The 16,645-nt window shown below is 37.2% G+C and overlaps 1 protein-coding gene across 1 annotated transcript; it reads right to left on the bottom strand.

Annotated features, from left to right (window-relative positions):
- Nucleotides 1–3,071: 3,071 nt before the first annotated feature.
- Nucleotides 3,072–13,102, bottom strand: LOC145209278 (solute carrier organic anion transporter family member 4A1-like). The gene is made up of 12 exons (XM_080079544.1): nt 12,941–13,102; nt 11,101–11,232; nt 9,015–9,281; nt 8,525–8,640; nt 8,126–8,216; nt 7,436–7,633; nt 6,925–7,097; nt 6,441–6,602; nt 5,508–5,677; nt 4,829–5,047; nt 4,371–4,541; nt 3,072–3,711 (listed from the first exon to the last, which is right to left on the bottom strand). The coding sequence occupies exons 1-12, from the start codon at nt 13,057–13,059 to the stop codon at nt 3,445–3,447; spliced, it is 2,085 nt and encodes a 694-aa protein (XP_079935670.1). The 5' UTR covers nt 13,060–13,102; the 3' UTR covers nt 3,072–3,444.
- Nucleotides 13,103–16,645: the final 3,543 nt, after the last annotated feature.

The following is a 16,645-nucleotide window of genomic DNA, read 5'->3' as shown; positions in this document are numbered from 1 at the left end:
ACATAGTTTTCAGATGTTTTTGTATTATATTCGTCTGCATTTAACACAACCTTGCGACCTATTTAATGTAATTCAATTTTAGACAAAAAAGTGTAAAAAATCAAGAATCGTTGTCAGTAAATGCAGAATTATCAAAGAAACCACTTTCTGTGACGTCACGAGGCGAGGGAATTTCCCCGGGCAGAGCACTGCCGTTGCGCCCAGGCTGCTTGGAGACTATAGTGTGTCCGTTTGTGATTACGTCATCGTTGTGTTCTTTTGCTACGTCAGCTTCCTTTTCATACGCGCTTCCGGTAGATTCCGCATCTTCCACTGCTTTCGGTCTGTACATTAACTTGCCGAACAAGAATATCCCAGAGTTCACAAGCTGCAAAGTGATGCATGTGGGTTAATTTTTAACTCACAAAAGTGATAGGGACATTATTACATTTTTTTAGTATTTTAGAAATTACAAACTATACTTAGACGGCACAATACGGATCAAACATTAATATTTAAAAACATAGAAAATTGTGAAGCTGTCATATCTAAATCAATCATATAAGAAAAAAATCCTTTAGCATACAGTTTTTTCAGAAAGCGGTAGCAGGCCTGCATCCAATCTACACAAACTTAAAAATCCCAAAAAAGGAATGCATTGCATTTTATTCAACCCTCTTTTATACCCTGGAATATTTTTATACGTTCAAGTCATTGTACCAGTCCCTATGCTGGATTTAATTTTACACATGTTTATCGCTATGTGTGTTTGTTATGATTGTCTTTTGTCACTTTTCCGTTTTAGCATAATATTTTGTTTAAACTAGCAAGTCAAAATGTGTAGCAAACAAACGAGTTTACACGAAATCTGTTGTGTTTGAGGCCCCAGAGCTGCTCTTTCGTTGTTTCGAATCCCACCGCTGCCTAAATTTTTCTAGCTTCAATCTTGCCTGATGGTTATGCTTAAAAACTGTTTTAATTCTGTTTATAGCTAAGTACTTTACGGAATTCATATTGACAAAATAGCATTTATTATTTTCTCAATATGGTGGGAAGTTTATCAGAATTTTATGGGAACTTTGCATTCCTGAGTTTAAGCTGAGCTTAATTGCATCAATTCCAATCCAATGGTTTCCTGACGATTTTTACTGTCTGGGTTTTCCAAATTGATTTACAAACCTGATAATAATTACCTGGAAATTGAGTCGCTAAATCTTGTTTTTTGTTAAGGGACAACAACGCACCATACTTACGATATTGACAACCACGCTTATGTTATTGGCACTCTAGCAGCCCGTAATCCAGTATCATTAGATATTACTGTGTACAGCGATAAAATAATTTGCGAAATAAAAACAGCCTCGGTATAACTCCACCCAAAACATCATCAATAAACATTCAGCCAATTTAAACAACGCTGAAGCATAGTTTAAAGTTAAATGTTTTAACAGTAAAGTTTAATACCAACCAAAATCGAATTGATGCTTTATTTTCTCACGGAGCAAGTTTTTTTGTTTTTTGCACACATGTGAGTTCGAAAAACTAATGATTAATAATTTCCTATCCATCGGTATTGAGAAGTAATTTGGAAATAACCCTCAATAAAAAAAGAACAAAAAGTTGTATATAAGAGGCAACCGTGAAGTGATAAACCATCGTTCTAGCTAAGCAATAGTTGGGTAAGCATCAAGGTAACAAAAGTTATCTTTGTCTTGTTATTTACTCCGATTTTTTGTGACAGAAAATGAACAAGTTTTTGCTGATTTTGGGACTTCTTCTTTTGGCCACCACGGTCAGTGAGGCCTGGTGCTACCGTCGCCGAAGGTATTACTACAGACGCCGACGATATTATTGCTACAGACGACGACGATACTACTACTACCGACGAAGACGCTACGATCAAGGCCAGGGTACGAAATGAAAAAAACGTTTTCTTTTATGTAACTCTTTTTTGCATTATATTCACTGCAACTAAATTCTATGTGGGTAAGGCAATAGAAAATCGTTTATGCTTGTAAATTTACAGTACACACATGGAGTTATTCAATATACCCCATTTCGCTTAGTGTCGTAATTAGTTTGGATATCAAACTGCGAAAGGAAGTTTTGTTGTAGGATGTAATGTCATACATTTTCTTTATAATATATTCATTCATAAAAGGCAAGGGTATGTCAGTCCCCTTTCAAACAGTACCCCTGATGCGTGTCTATACATTGCACTTGGATACCAGCATATCGAAGAATAACTATTTGCAGCTAAACCTAACCGCTGATGACAACTTGTCTAACGATGCTATGTTAAATTCTGGATAGCTCACAGTTAATTCATTTTATTGTTTATGCATCAGCGGAAGAAGAGGAAGATAACGAAAAGCCGGACGAGCAGGAAGATATGCAGGAAGAAATGCCCGACATGGAAATGATGCCGCAGATGGACATGATCCCAGATGAATTGCAGCAGCTTCTTGCCCAAGGAGACCAACCCGAACCAGAGCGTCAGCAGTAGTTTTATTCGACTGACAGAATTAAAATGAAAATAAAATACTAATCCAGATGCAACAACTTTGGTGCTAGTCTTACATTAGCTAGAGATATGCAATGCTTGGAGCAGGAAATTAGTCCATTGATTCTGAAGGGTCTGGCCCGACTGAAATGACGTATCCTGTAAGGGTCAAGCCATGCCCATAGAAATGCTTGCATTTAGATTACTCTATGAATATGTTTCAGATTATAAAGATGGGTTGCAAAATCTAATTTTGAGATGGATATGTCGTGGTCCAAGTGTCAAAGAAACATATTGCTTAATTGTTATCCATAAGCTATCTTTAAGTACGATATTTCTTCTTGATATTACTGCCTGTAAAGGTACCACTTGAAATCAGACGTATTGTGGCGCAATGATCGCTTTTCAAAAGAGACATAATGTAACCTGTGAACTAAAGAAGCTGATGGGATCAGCGAGTTTATTAAACCTGTATTGGTTTACTTGTCGGCCAGTCTTATACTAAATCAAGTCGCCCGTCACAGCTCAACTCAAAAAGTCGATTGTAAGTGTATTTCACAGTGGCGAATCAAAGGCAAAAACACGGCAGAACAGAATAGGTTGAAAACAACTTCATTGGATTTGCAGTGACGTAGCAATGATGGTAGTTCAAGTTGTAACGAAATATTATCACAAAAATTTCTAAAAATATAAAAATGAAACGCAAACGGGTTTCTTCCGAAACACTCAGGAATCAGAAAAACCCTTATAAATCGAAACCTTTGCAGACATTTTTTGTTGTTAGAATTTGCGCTTAATCGATTTTTCGATTTATTTTGCTAAAAACGTAGTTAACTTGGATCTCAGTAAAAGCTAAGAAAAAACATAGTTTTCAGATATTTTTATATTATATCCGTCTGCATTTAACACAACCTTGCGACCTATTTAATGTAATTCAATTTTAGACAAAAAAGTGTAAAAAATCAAGAATCGTTGTCAGTAAATGCAGAATTATCAAAGAAACCACTTTCTGTGACGTCACGAGGCGAGGGAATTTCCCCGGGCAGAGCACTGCCGTTGCGCCCAGGCTGCTTGGAGACTATAGTGTGTCCGTTTGTGATTACGTCATCGTTGTGTTCTTTTGCTACGTCAGCTTCCTTTTCATACGCGCTTCCGGTAGATTCCGCATCTTCCACTGCTTTCGGTCTGTACATTAACTTGCCGAACAAGAATATCCCAGAGTTCACAAGCTGCAAAGTGATGCACGTGGGTTAATTTTTAACTCACAAAAGTGATAGGGACATTATTACATTTTTTTAGTATTTTAGAAATTACAAACTATACTTAGACGGCACAATACGGATCAAACATTAATATTTAAAAACATAGAAAATTGTGAAGCTGTCATATCTAAATCAATCATATAAGAAACAAATCCTTAAGCATACAGTTTTTTTAGAAAGCGGTAGCAGGCCTGCATCCAATCTACACAAACTTAAAAATCCCAAAAAAGGAATGCATTGCATTTTATTCAACCCTCTTTTATACCCTGGAATATTTTTATACGTTCAAGTCATTGTACCAGTCCCTATGCTGGATTTAATTTTACACATGTTTATCGCTATGTGTGTTTGTTATGATTGTCTTTTGTCACTTTTCCGTTTTAGCATAATATTTTGTTTAAACTAGCAAGTCAAAATGTGTAGCAAACAAACGAGTTTACACGAAATCTGTTGTGTTTGAGGCCCCAGAGCTGCTGTTTCGTGGTTTCGAATCCCACCGCTGCCTAAATTTTTCTAGCTTCAATCTTGCCTCATGGTTATGCTTAAAAACTGTTTTAATTCTGTTTAAAGCCTTGTGACCTGCATGTTATGGTCGATCAAATAAACCTTAAACACAATCACTTTACCTTTATCACTAGGACAAAGAGAAAGAAACCCAGCGAAAGTTTTTTGCTGCTATAGGAGAGACACGCCCCCCTCACGCCACATTCCTCGCTCCAATTGTCGCAAGTTGAGTCAAAGATCGCACCCAGCACCAAAGGACCAGGAATCGTTCCAATGATACGAACGAAAAGCCACTAAAACATAATTACTGTTGTCGTGAGGCAGGGCACTTTACATAATATCAGAAGATTTAGACTAAGTTAAGTTTGGGAAAACAAAATAGATTTGAAAAATTAAAGGTTTAAAGAAAGAGAATAGGGAGACAGAGATAAACTGAGACAAAAAAATCACGTTAACTAAGAAAAACAAATGTTGAAAAAAAGCGTTTCAAAGTACTCTTTTCCAAAAACGAAAAAACATTTCACAAATATAACAAAAAAGTACAAATATTTATGCCAAAAAAGCAACAATATTCACAAACCTGAACACCAATGCCGAAGCTTCTTTGGTTAAACGCGACGCAACGCAGTGAGACTTGCAGAGTTGAAGCTTCATTGAAAAAAGTGAAGAACAACAGTAAGAAAATGACGACACAGAAGACGATGAAAAGTCCTCCACTCCCGCATCCAGTCTCTGTGCAGACTCCTAAGGTTGCATTTCCCGCTTCTGGGACGCAAGAGCAATTGGAAAAAGAATCACCCTGAAAACGAGCAATAACTAATAAAAATAAGTTTTAAAGAGCTTTGGATCGTAAAACTGATTTTGGCGCTTTGGAAAGTCGTAAATTTAACAAAAGCATTTCAAGGTGCACTAGTAGGGTGAAGCCCAAAAATGTTTAACGGTTGTTACATCAAGCACGTTTAACCTCAAATTGCATTTACAATTGTTCGTACACCCCTTATTCCTATGTAGCTGTCCACTAACGGTGATATAGGTGCATTAGCGTTATTTTTATGCGTTTTGTTTCGAGTATTTTACTTAGGAAACCAACAACGAGCAAAATTTTATTGAACATATATTCAACAACATTAATTACTATTTTACCCAAGGCCTTTGTTTATTTTCATTATATTATTTTGTGTTTCAAAACATTTATCACTTTGTTTTGTTGCATTTGAGGGATGGTCATTTTGTTAATTATAAATATAACCTAAACTTACCACTCTAACTGCGCATCCAGCAAAACAAGATGAATAGTAGGTTACTTTATCCGAACCACAGACGGGATTGTACACGTCACTGCTGCAACCGCAGTTGGAATTACAAACGTCTGTGAGATTGATAATCTGACTTACAGATGAGTTGTATAGACTGTTGACTCCCGCAAAAACTAAAAAAAGAAATGAAACAGTTTAAACAATCGACAAAATTTACTTTCGTATAAAATTGATAATAAAGTACCAAAGTTATAATAATGCTAGATGTGAAATGGCATTTTCGATGATGCGGTAAGACATAAAATAGTGCAGCCTTTACAGGTGTATTGCCGTAAACTCAATGTTACAAGAAATTCAAGCCCGAATCCGGCCCTAACCGGAAATTACAAGCTCCAAGCCCGGCCCGAGCTGTTTATGAGAAAATTTAGTTAAGGCCCGAAAGTTTGATTGATAAGCCCGTACATTAAAGCCGAGCAAAGGTTCTGCTGTACAAAATACAATGAAGAAGACATACACAATGGACAATAATAAGAAATGGTTTAAACAAGACGTTTTAGGGTTGTTAGGCACTAGATTAAGTCCAGCAACCAGCTACCTAGCTAGTTTTTTTTTTTTTTTACGGACACAGAATGTGAAATCAGGGGCGAATCATGTCGGTTTGTTAAAAAAATTAAGCCCGATCCCTGTCCAAGCCCGACCCGAAAAGCCCGGTCCGGCTTACAAATCTAGTGCATATTGTTTATTATAACAAATGCAAATTTCGTTTTCAAAGGTTTTTACTATGCCATGCCGCATAAGTATGTTTGGGAGGTCGACTTGATTCCGTACTACACCTAAAAATAGCCTGTCGTACTATGACTTAAAACCTTACGTTCACAAATTGTTTGCAAACCCAGACTGGGGCAAAAACAACAACTAAAGCAAGGTGGTACTAACCAGGGTTATTACAATAGATCAGAAAGGCACAAGCTGTAGCTGCTGAAACCAGTGGAGCAATCCAGCATATATGAAGCATGGTGGTTACGGAGACGTTGAACCGACTCAATAATCCTCCTCCCACCAGTTGTCCTCCGGCTCCTCCGAGGATTGCAAGGATTCCTTGAATATAAAGAGTTGATTTCGAGTGATAAAAAAGATTTGGTGAAATACAAAAAGGGCTCATTTTCTCTCATCAATTACCAGAAACTTTAAATATTTAAAACCAAATTTAGAAAATGTGATGGTTTGAATTTTTGAAAGCTCAATTAACACCTCGCATCGTAAATTATTTAAACACCAGGAAAGAAGTAAAATACACATCATTAGGACACAAACTCGTTTACAACCAATCGGCAACCTTTCTTTATCAATTTCAACCAAAGTTAAGCGAAAACGACGCCACTATATTGTTTTGTCTCAGCGCAAAATGAATAAAGCTTACCGAAGTAGGTACCGGAGTCACTAGGGTCCAAGCCGAATATAGTTTCCATGTACTTTGCACCAAAGGTGGCGAGACCGTTGATCATAATCGAATCAACTCCGCCTCCAATCGCCATTGCGAGGTAAGTGGGATTTTTCAAGAGAATCCAAAGACAACGGGGAAAGTCACGAAATCTGGTATCACAAAAAAACAGAAAATGTGTTAAACAGACAAATAACAGAAACATAAAGAGGAAAAACAAAATGGAAAAGCTACAGACAGAGATGGGAACAGAATAACAAACAATCCCACAAACAAGCGAAAGTCTAACGAATGGTAACGAAATAACACAATAGAAAACAAACAAATAACAAAAAAACAGGCATCAATACGAAAACAGACAAACACACTAAAAGATAAACAAGAAAACACGGTACAAACCGAAAAAGAACAAACACAAAAGGGACTGTAAAAAAACAAATTGTGGAAACAAAAAAACATACAAAAAATAAAATACAGGCAACACTTTTACCTTTTCCCGAACTCCTCGACCACTACAACTCTTTCATCCATCTCATTTGCTCTTTTCTTCCGATGTTTTTCGGTGTTGGGAATCTGTCTGGGAAGCAGAAGAATTGGGATAGCAACGAATAGGGTGACGACTCCAGCCACGAGAGCTCCAATCCACCAAGCTCCCACCCAGTGCTCATTGGATTCATTGATCGTCACACTGAACATAGAAATCATTTAAATGTTGTATTGAGAGTTTGTTTATATCCTACTGTAGGTGGGTGATACAATCGATATGAAACTAAAATGAATGCATGGTAAACCGCTGAGTTTCCTAACATATCGATTAAGGCAATGTTTTAAAAATATATTTGTCTGGCACAATCAATTCCAAATAGAATCTTAAACAAATGTCGGTAGCTATTTTTGGAATTAGCAAACAATAATAAAAAACAGAGTTTAACGTTACACGTAAGCCGTATTTGTAAATTTATTCAATAAAATGCAAATCTTACTACTTATTATTACACAATAAGCAAAATTACTGAATTACAGAATGATGGAACAAGATCCTTAAAAGAAAAAAATTGTTTTGGTTAAAAATAGTACACAAAATTCTAATAAAATTTACATCAATCGTTTTTTTTTTGAGTAATTATTTGCCACAGTTCTTCTACTGTTATTTGTCAACAAAGTAGCTTCTAATTCTTACTTCTCATCGGGATTCGTATAAATTCTGAGAAATGCTGCTCCAACCAGAAATCCAATCCCCGGTCCGATTATGGAGCATGCAACCAAAACACCTGTCAGTAAAGAAATAAGAAACATGTTTGTTCTTTACAATATTCGCATACACGATACGCAATAAAAGGAAATCATTGGGAACTTATCGATAATGCATAAAACTATCAATTGTGTTTATGTTTAGGACAAAATGCATTGTTTTCATTAGCGAAAGACTTCAGAACAATGTTTTATTTGAGAGAAAAATCACGATCTATTTACCAATTGTGTTGCTGTTTCCCGAACTTGAACACAAGTAAATAATGCAAAAAACGATCAAAATTTTCAGCATACAAACTAGTGTAAAAATCATTACAACCAGACTGACCGTTGTAGAATGCTGACATCTTTTGTTTTACGTTTTCATCTATGTAGGTGATTCCAAGTGTGTAAAGCGGAGTCGCTCCTACCCCGACAAGAAGCATTGCGAAGTAGAAAACAAATCTGAAAATTCGACGAAAATTTGTTTCAACTGTTAGCAAAACCAACTTAATCCAATGTTTTTTTATCACTACTTCACGGGCATTTCGGACATGTGTTTATTGTACTCATGGGTAAGATATAATTGTTGTAGACCTTAACAATGCCAAATCAAACAAAAGCAAGGTTAACTGCAAATAAACTGGTTTCTTTTGCATGCCAACAGAAAATATGGCAGTTCATTAACTTTATACAGCCAGAAAGTCGATGCCAAATTACACTGTCAGTATAAAACTAAAACGCCCCTGTGGTATCTGATGTGTTAAACTAAATTCAAGTCACTAAAGTCAAGCAAATAAAAAAAAGAACCAAACATTAAACGGTGACAAGAAACGAACCTGAAGTTTTTCAAGGAGGAGATTGTACAAGAAACGGTCGCAGAATTCCCACAAGTATTTTGTTCATCAGAGAAAGTGTAAGTCGGCGCTGTGAAGTGGGGAAGGGCGAAAATGATGCTTGCAATACCCATGATGAATACACCCCAGCCCAACCACTGGGGCTTGTGACCCCTGCCCCCCACGTAGGAAACAAACAGGACAGCAATGCAACTGGCGATGTCGTAGCAACTTGCAATGAGGCCGGATTCTGTACTGCTTAGTTCAAATCTGCAAACCAAACAAACAAAGTTAATACTTTTGTGAAAAAAACTAAAATGCGAGTTTTTGGTTCGCAAAGTAGTCTAGTTAAAAACGACTAGTCGTTTATTCTAATAATGGATTTTATTCTAAAAGAACACGCAGTTTTTGTGCATTTTTTGTCGTTTGGTGGTCAATCTATTTGCTTACCTATGTCCGCTAGAGGCCAATAAAGATTTTTATTCTGCTAAAACAGTGGTTCCTTTTTTTCATATTTTTTTCAAAACGGTCCCTTTGCCATTATTTCGAGGGCTCGCGGTCCTTAAGCCTAAATGGGTATTTCATAAAAACTAAAGTTGATTGCAGGATTTTAGCTAGTTATGCAAAATTGCGCAGTCAATCATTCAAAGACAGCATGTGACATCACAAACAGGACAAAAAAAAAAACATTACGATTGTGCGCGAACAATTGCATTTTTGATAGTTGTCATTCAATAAAGGCCATTGTTTAGCAATGGAGACAGTCGATTCTCAATTCTACTTTGATTTAAACTTATTTAGTGGCACAAACTGACGCCAAATAACATTATAAAATTACTTCAACCGCTTCGCGGTCCCCTCAAAATTGCCTCACGGACCCCTAAAGGACCGCGGACCCCAGTTTGGGAACCGCTGTGCTAAAACAATATGTTCAAACACGGGCATGGCAATTAAAAATATCTTCAGCAAATCCCTTTCTAACTAAAATTACAAATCTCTCCCTTATACATAAGTTAGCGACGTACTTTGGGGTGCAGTGACCTTAAAACTTCGACGAAAGTAGAAACTTTTGACGGAAAATCCCTGACCATTTCAAAACAGAGTCGATTTATTGAAGCAGAACTAAACTATTTTGGTGATTTCGGGACTGTTTTGGTTTTAAGCACCGCAAATGTTAGGTTTGACGTTTTTGTACAAAAACTGCATTTCCATTTGCAACTTGATGTTTTCGGGGACTTTCCGAGCTGCGTAAAAATGTAAACTTTGCCTTAAAATAACTTTGGTTTGGAAATTCAATCAAAACAGCTCATTGAATGTCAGAAGAAGTGTTGGTTGTTGGTATAGAATTCCATGTGGAATGTTGTCGGCTATCAGGTTACAACTTAATTGTTTTTGCGGCTTACGACATCGTCGATGGGTAAATTAAACATCACAAATCATATGAGTTTAGCCGTATATCTGGTCATAATGCATTTCAAAGAACGCCATTGTGAACTTTCAAATTACTTCTCACAGTATATCCTTGACCGCAGCATTTTTTACATCTTTACACAAGCAACTTTTTTCAACTGTTCCAACTTAACAACCCACAAAGCATAGCAAGCTTACGTCCAGTCAACCAATGTAAGTCCGCCAGTAGTTCTAGCAAATCTTACTACTTTACACAACAGCGAATTATCCATTGTTCGGCGTATTAAGGTTGCGAATAGCGCTTTGTGTTGCTTACGAAGGGATTTAGTGAAAACGAAGTTTCTGTCTTTTGTATGACTGAGGAAACTTAACAGAACGAAGAATATGTATGCCCAACTGTTTACAAGCGGATTTTTTCGAAAATGACGTTTTTTGTAACAGAGAACGTTCTGTAAAATGCCAGTTTTGACCCTTTGAATGCTAATATTAAGGTGCTTTTGTTATGGTTGGTACGTGACCACACAGAAACATATATATATAATTTTACCTATAGTTTCACCACACCGATAAATCGAAATAAATCAGTTTTAATTATTAATTCGGGCCAGTACTTTTTTCAAAGAATAACGAGAATAAAGTTTATGATAAAACACATGTACGGCTCTTTGGTATAACACACCTTCTTTCAATTGTGCTTATTATAGCGTTGGTGTGACCGTTTACAATGAAGCCTTGCATAATTGCACCAAGTCCAATCATCACCAAAGCACCTTTCGGCGTCGCCAAGCTCTGCAGCGCCGAGAGCGGATATCTGGAACACAGAATGCCGAAGGTTATAAACTTGTTGATATGGTTGTAAAGCAATTAAACATTTACATCCTGACAATATTAAAGCCATAAACTTGTTCCACTTAAGGGTTTCATGATATGAGCTGTAAAATTATATGGACGTAATTAAGAGGTTCATCGTTTTATGATTAGAAACACGGAAGGTTAATAAACGCATTAAATGGCACTAGGGATTTGATTGTAATTAAATTAGGGGTAAATAATGATCGCAGACAAACCCTAACATTACGATGTGGTGTACGTATGATTTTCACCACACAGCATTAATTTTGTCTCCTCAACGCTCACCAGAGTTGTATGCGGGCCCGAAATTGGAAGCCCGAACCCGGTCCGATCCCGTCCGAATCGTTTTTGAGAAGCCCGTTTAGGCCCGAAAGTTTGAATGGCAGCCCTCTACATAAAAGCCAACAAAACATACCACTGTACAGAATATAATTAAACACGGCGTATTATAGGGCTGTTGGGCATTAAGTGAAGTCCAGCAACTATCGACAAGTTGGGTAATTTTATCTGAAAAAAAACGGACACAGAATTTAAAGTCAGGTTCGAATCAAGTCCGTTTGTTTCACAGAACCCGAACCCACACCGTTCTACATTGTGCATATGTTTTGCAGCGTGGTATATGTTTCAGTTCTATCGTTTCGTTATATTTAGCTTCACTCAGCGAAATTAACACCAGATGCTGTTGCGCTATTGTTTCCTTCATTCGGTCATATCAAATTTCATTTCCATTTATTTGAAGCAAAAAGGGCTTTTCCTCGTACTTTAGTTTAAGTGAACGGGCTTGACTCTTTGGTAATTTCATCATGGTTATTCTTAATTTTGGCCATATTTGGGCTTTATTAGAAAATAAATCGGGTACGGGCCGAGTTTTGGGCTTGCACTTTCGGGTTTGGGAATAATTTCGGCCATGTTACTACTTTGCCTTTAAGGTTACAAATACATTGAGGCTTAGATATATCGCTAGCCACCCACGTTTCAACTATAACATAAACATGCCACTCGTTCTTTTCCGGCCATCAAGTGTACGTCACAGAAACTATACGTAAGTTTTTGCAACACAGACATGTTCACAATGGGCATTCTGGCAACTGAATGTTAAGTTTGAAAAAACAAACATTGCTTCAACCATTCAAGGTTAATAGTGAATAACTAGTAAAAAGGTGGTATGGGTCAGGTTAAACGGAAATGACGTCATCGTGCACGTCACGAGTGTAATACGTAGGCGAAGGACTTACATCGTATGTTGATTGAGTCACTGTAGTTGTGAATTTGAGCGAATGAATCACGTTTTACATTAAAGTTAAAAATATTTACAAGTTTGTTCGATTTTTGTCGGATTACAAGAAAATGAAGTCGTTGATTCATATAAATTAAAGCTGTCTAAGCTTTAAATACGAAAACTGTCACCGTCTTCGCAACTTAAACCATTTGTATGCGGGCACGAAACTGGGACCCGGGCTTATATTTTTCCTGAAAGGCCCGAAAGATAGATTAAGAAAGGTAAAAATACCACACACAAGTAACCTAGTGTGAAATTAAACCCGAAACAAACCTGTCTTATACAGACGCAAGCCCGGTGAAACATATGACTCTACCTGGCCAAATATGGGATATATAAGCACCAATATTGATGAATATTAGCATGTAATGTTTATCATATACTTTACCTGTGGCTGCCGCACGGTCCCCCGCAAGCATACTGAATCCCACAACTTTCATCCAGGTCAGGTTCATCGCCACTTTGACTGCTCCCCGTAGACAGACGCAGTTTTTTAATTAATCCCATTTTGCAGCAATGCCACCTAACTTATGTTTCCTATAGCATAGGGGAAACTGCAAAAATGTGAAATTTAACTATGGTTAGGTATACACGGTTACACTAAAATTTGAGAGTCGTTTTATCACAAGCCGTGGTGTTCACTTGCAGCAAACAGAATAGCTTGCGGTAGGATTTCAACGTAAATTGACAGATTTTACCTTACACTATAAATACACTTAATAACACATGGCAACAAAATGCGTCAAACGAGTATAATCAAGAATATTTTAAAAACTTGCTTCATCTCTAAACCGATTTAAGACTTTTGTGGTTTTCTAAGAATAAAAATGCCAACGTGAACACTTTTATACCTGATTATGAAACTATACATTAAATTTAATCTTCTCAGGTGCGTGCCTTGGGGCTTTTAAATCAACTATACTTTCAATTAACTTTTTTTTCATTTTTTTTTAAACAAACATAAAACTTGATGTGCAGACAATTTAACAGACAAGACTAGAGCAGACAACTTTGCTTTTCGTGCACCAACTGCATTTGTCCATCGCGTTTTTTTATCAAATATCACAAGCTCTACCAAAAAGCAAAAACTTGCAGTTGGGGTCATCTACCTTCTGTTAAACACGGCTATCAACAGCATGTTTCACGTGTTAATATATGTTGCTTCCTGTACGCAAGATTAAAAAACGCAAAATACTATACAGGCCATACGTGAAAAGACAAATGTCGTTATCTTCATTCATTACAAAGTTTTGGCACTGCTGATTTCTGGGTTTAGCCTATAGCACGTCTGTAAATCACTGAACTAAAAATCTCTTGGCGCATGCGACAAGGCTTTCACGCCGGCTGTTAACATTACGTAACTGCAAGTCTGCAACTACTAAGTCTCCTCATAATTTCTACTTAATTGTGGCAAACGTTTCCTATAATGTAAATGATACTTGGTTGGTTTCTGACTAAATGCTCAACCTTCGTCATGGCGCAGTTACACGATACATAAAACTCCACTTGCTACAAAAAATACTTGAGAAAAGTTTACAAGTGTGTCAATAATCAAACTTTTTGGTACATAATTCTAGTTGATTTACTGCTGAGCAAATATAGATATTGAAATCGTTTTCTGGAACTTGTCGGTATTCGACTTGAACACGTGCATCTCAGCATGACGAATCTGCCATGTGCATAGGCCACGAAATCAGGTTAGTGCTTCGGCCGGAAAATTGGATTCGATTTGCAGCGGAGTTACGTGCTTTAAAGCTGTTGACGTCCCATGGAGTTCAAACATACTTAAAAACGTAACATAAATTTAACTACATTTTTACTTATACATGTCCAACTGGCCTATAGCCTTAAAGTCTTTATTGTAACATACTAACAACAACGAATGGTAAAACGTTGCAAAGGTCCATATTCTTCTCTTATACCAAATCACAATTCAGCAGACAAAAATTGTTTGCATGATCGACTTGTGGCAAATTTTAGCCGCAACACTGCCACTTATTCATGCCTCAATTCCAATGCTATCATCGCGGTAAACCTCAAACCGAAAGATTTAAACGGTGAACCTCTCCAGGGCAGGGATCATCGCCATTCTCTATAAACATGACCACTGCCCGACAGACGTTGTTTGCACAAGTCTATTCTGTCCAAAATTCTACAAACCGACGGTCCTCGCCCAAACCTATGGGAGGTCTTAAACAATTCTCAAACAGTAGCCAAGAAAAAACATCAAAAATTTATAATTTAGAACTCAATTTTTCTTGTTTTCGTGTCTGTTTCACTAGTTGGACTGCTATATTTCAAAACTACATTCCTCTTCATGACAGTAATAAACGCTTTTTATGAAGTGGCAGTGACAGCTTAGATCCAGACCTCTTTTCTTTTAGAACTTTGGCAGACACCAGACACTGACCTCGAAGCACTCGAGTTTTCAATGAAAAAAATTTCTGCCTTACCACGGGTATTACGTTGAATTCAACCGCACTTTAGTGTCTAGTTTCACTGGCAATTGTCAAGTGCCCGGTTATACGCGAATGGGAAACCGCAGCTCCCAGTTAAACCGGACTTTTGATGGTTTTTTGTTTGTTTTCCAAACACCGGTTTTAGTTCATACCATGTCATAATATTTTAAATATAGGCAGCTTTAGGCTTTGGATATGAGTTGGCTAGGTATATTTTATTTTGGCAAAACCAAAAAATGAAATTACAACAATCACAAGATGAAAGCAAAGCTAAGGTGCAGTAAATTCAATGTCTTGGTTTGGTATACACAACCTAACTACACATGGGCACTACAACGCCAGCAAGTTTCAGTCAGTTGCGCTTAGTTTCCAAGTCATGGAAATGTGCACGACATATATGCCACAACTGTGAGATTGATGAAAAATTCTGGCCTTAACGAAAGCCTGTCGGGTTACCTTTTGAGAGGCCGTTTTGTACAAACAAGTTTGAAGTTAGGATTTGTATTTCCAACAAAGCCTGCGTTTGACTGAAGTCTGGAGAGATCTTAAAGAAGTTAAAAGAGTGCCACTTTGTGTTTGGACTGAAAACTGCAATACAATCCCTTTTGTAGACTTCCAGCAATTTCCCGCTTAGAAAATGCAACCCGCTAGAAAAAGTTATTTTCCTGCTGTTTTCATGTTTTACTGAAAGGTTTAGCGTTAATATTTTCCGTTTTTCTGTCACAAGAAAACATTGCCCAACAATTTTTCTGATAAAATGACTATAACTTATGCCTTTAACGTATAATGTTTACCTACTTTGCCTCCAAACATTGAATATTGTTTTAGTAATTAGCTTTACTGGTATCAAAACACAACCTTAGCGACATCAAGCATTCGCCCACCATTGTAGTAACATATTATGACAACAATAAACAACAAACGACTGCATGTGTAACCAGGACACAGCAACATGACTAACAGCCTAGAATCCAATGCATTGCCTGTTGAACAGGACCTAAAAATGCTTGAAAGCTTTCAACCTAGCTCGCTCGTTTAAGCATGTGGCAACTGATAGGCTGATGACTTTACACTGGTTGGGTTTGATCGTGGACAACGCTTGCTTCATGCACGAATGCACACGCGTAAGGTAGGATTGTTAACGAGCTTGAAACTGCTGCATTGTTTAGATTTTTGCCAATGTCACCAATTTTTAGAAACATAGACTTTTCATTGCAACCTTTCCTTTTATTTCCTTCCTTTTTGATGGCATCAACGTATGTACAACACCATCTGCTTTTAATTTTGTGCACACGTTTTCACAACGATGAAAGTAACTGAAAGTGTTTTATAAGTTTCATCAACCTTTAACACATTATAACGTTAACAAAACCTTGGTATTAGCCCATCACTAATTTTCGCCATGGTTTTACAATAGACATTCATTCCAAAGCAAGTCAAACATTTCACACAGCGCAATTGCCTACGCAAATCTACTGTTGGCTCACTTTAAAGCACACATGCCTGCATCGCTAGCTGTTCTGGTGATTTTTATAAAACACGGATTGCTGTTAAAAATGGTTTTGATTCAAGGAGTCTGGTTCTACCGTCTGGTTCGTGAAACAAAGTTGTAAAAATTCTGACACGTTTCGTGC

Source organism: Phallusia mammillata, chromosome 1, assembly GCF_965637545.1.
Source record: "Phallusia mammillata chromosome 1, kaPhaMamm4.hap1.1, whole genome shotgun sequence".
Taxonomy (NCBI): Eukaryota; Metazoa; Chordata; class Ascidiacea; order Phlebobranchia; family Ascidiidae; genus Phallusia; species Phallusia mammillata.
The sequence above is the reverse complement of the archived record's forward strand: the minus strand, read 5'-3'. Positions and strand labels throughout refer to the sequence as shown.

Excerpts from the sequence above, each read along its gene's own strand:
- LOC145209278 (XM_080079544.1), bottom strand. The coding sequence starts at position 13,059 with ATGGGATTAATTAAAAAACTGCGTCTGTCTACGGGGAGCAGTCAAAGT. Across the intron at positions 8,217-8,524 it reads GATGTCAGCATTCTACAACG|GTGTTTTGGTTGCATGCTCC; the intron begins GTCAGTCTGGTT and ends CTTTACTGACAG. Across the intron at positions 7,098-7,435 it reads GTCGAGGAGTTCGGGAAAAG|ATTTCGTGACTTTCCCCGTT; the intron begins GTAAAAGTGTTG and ends TTGTGATACCAG.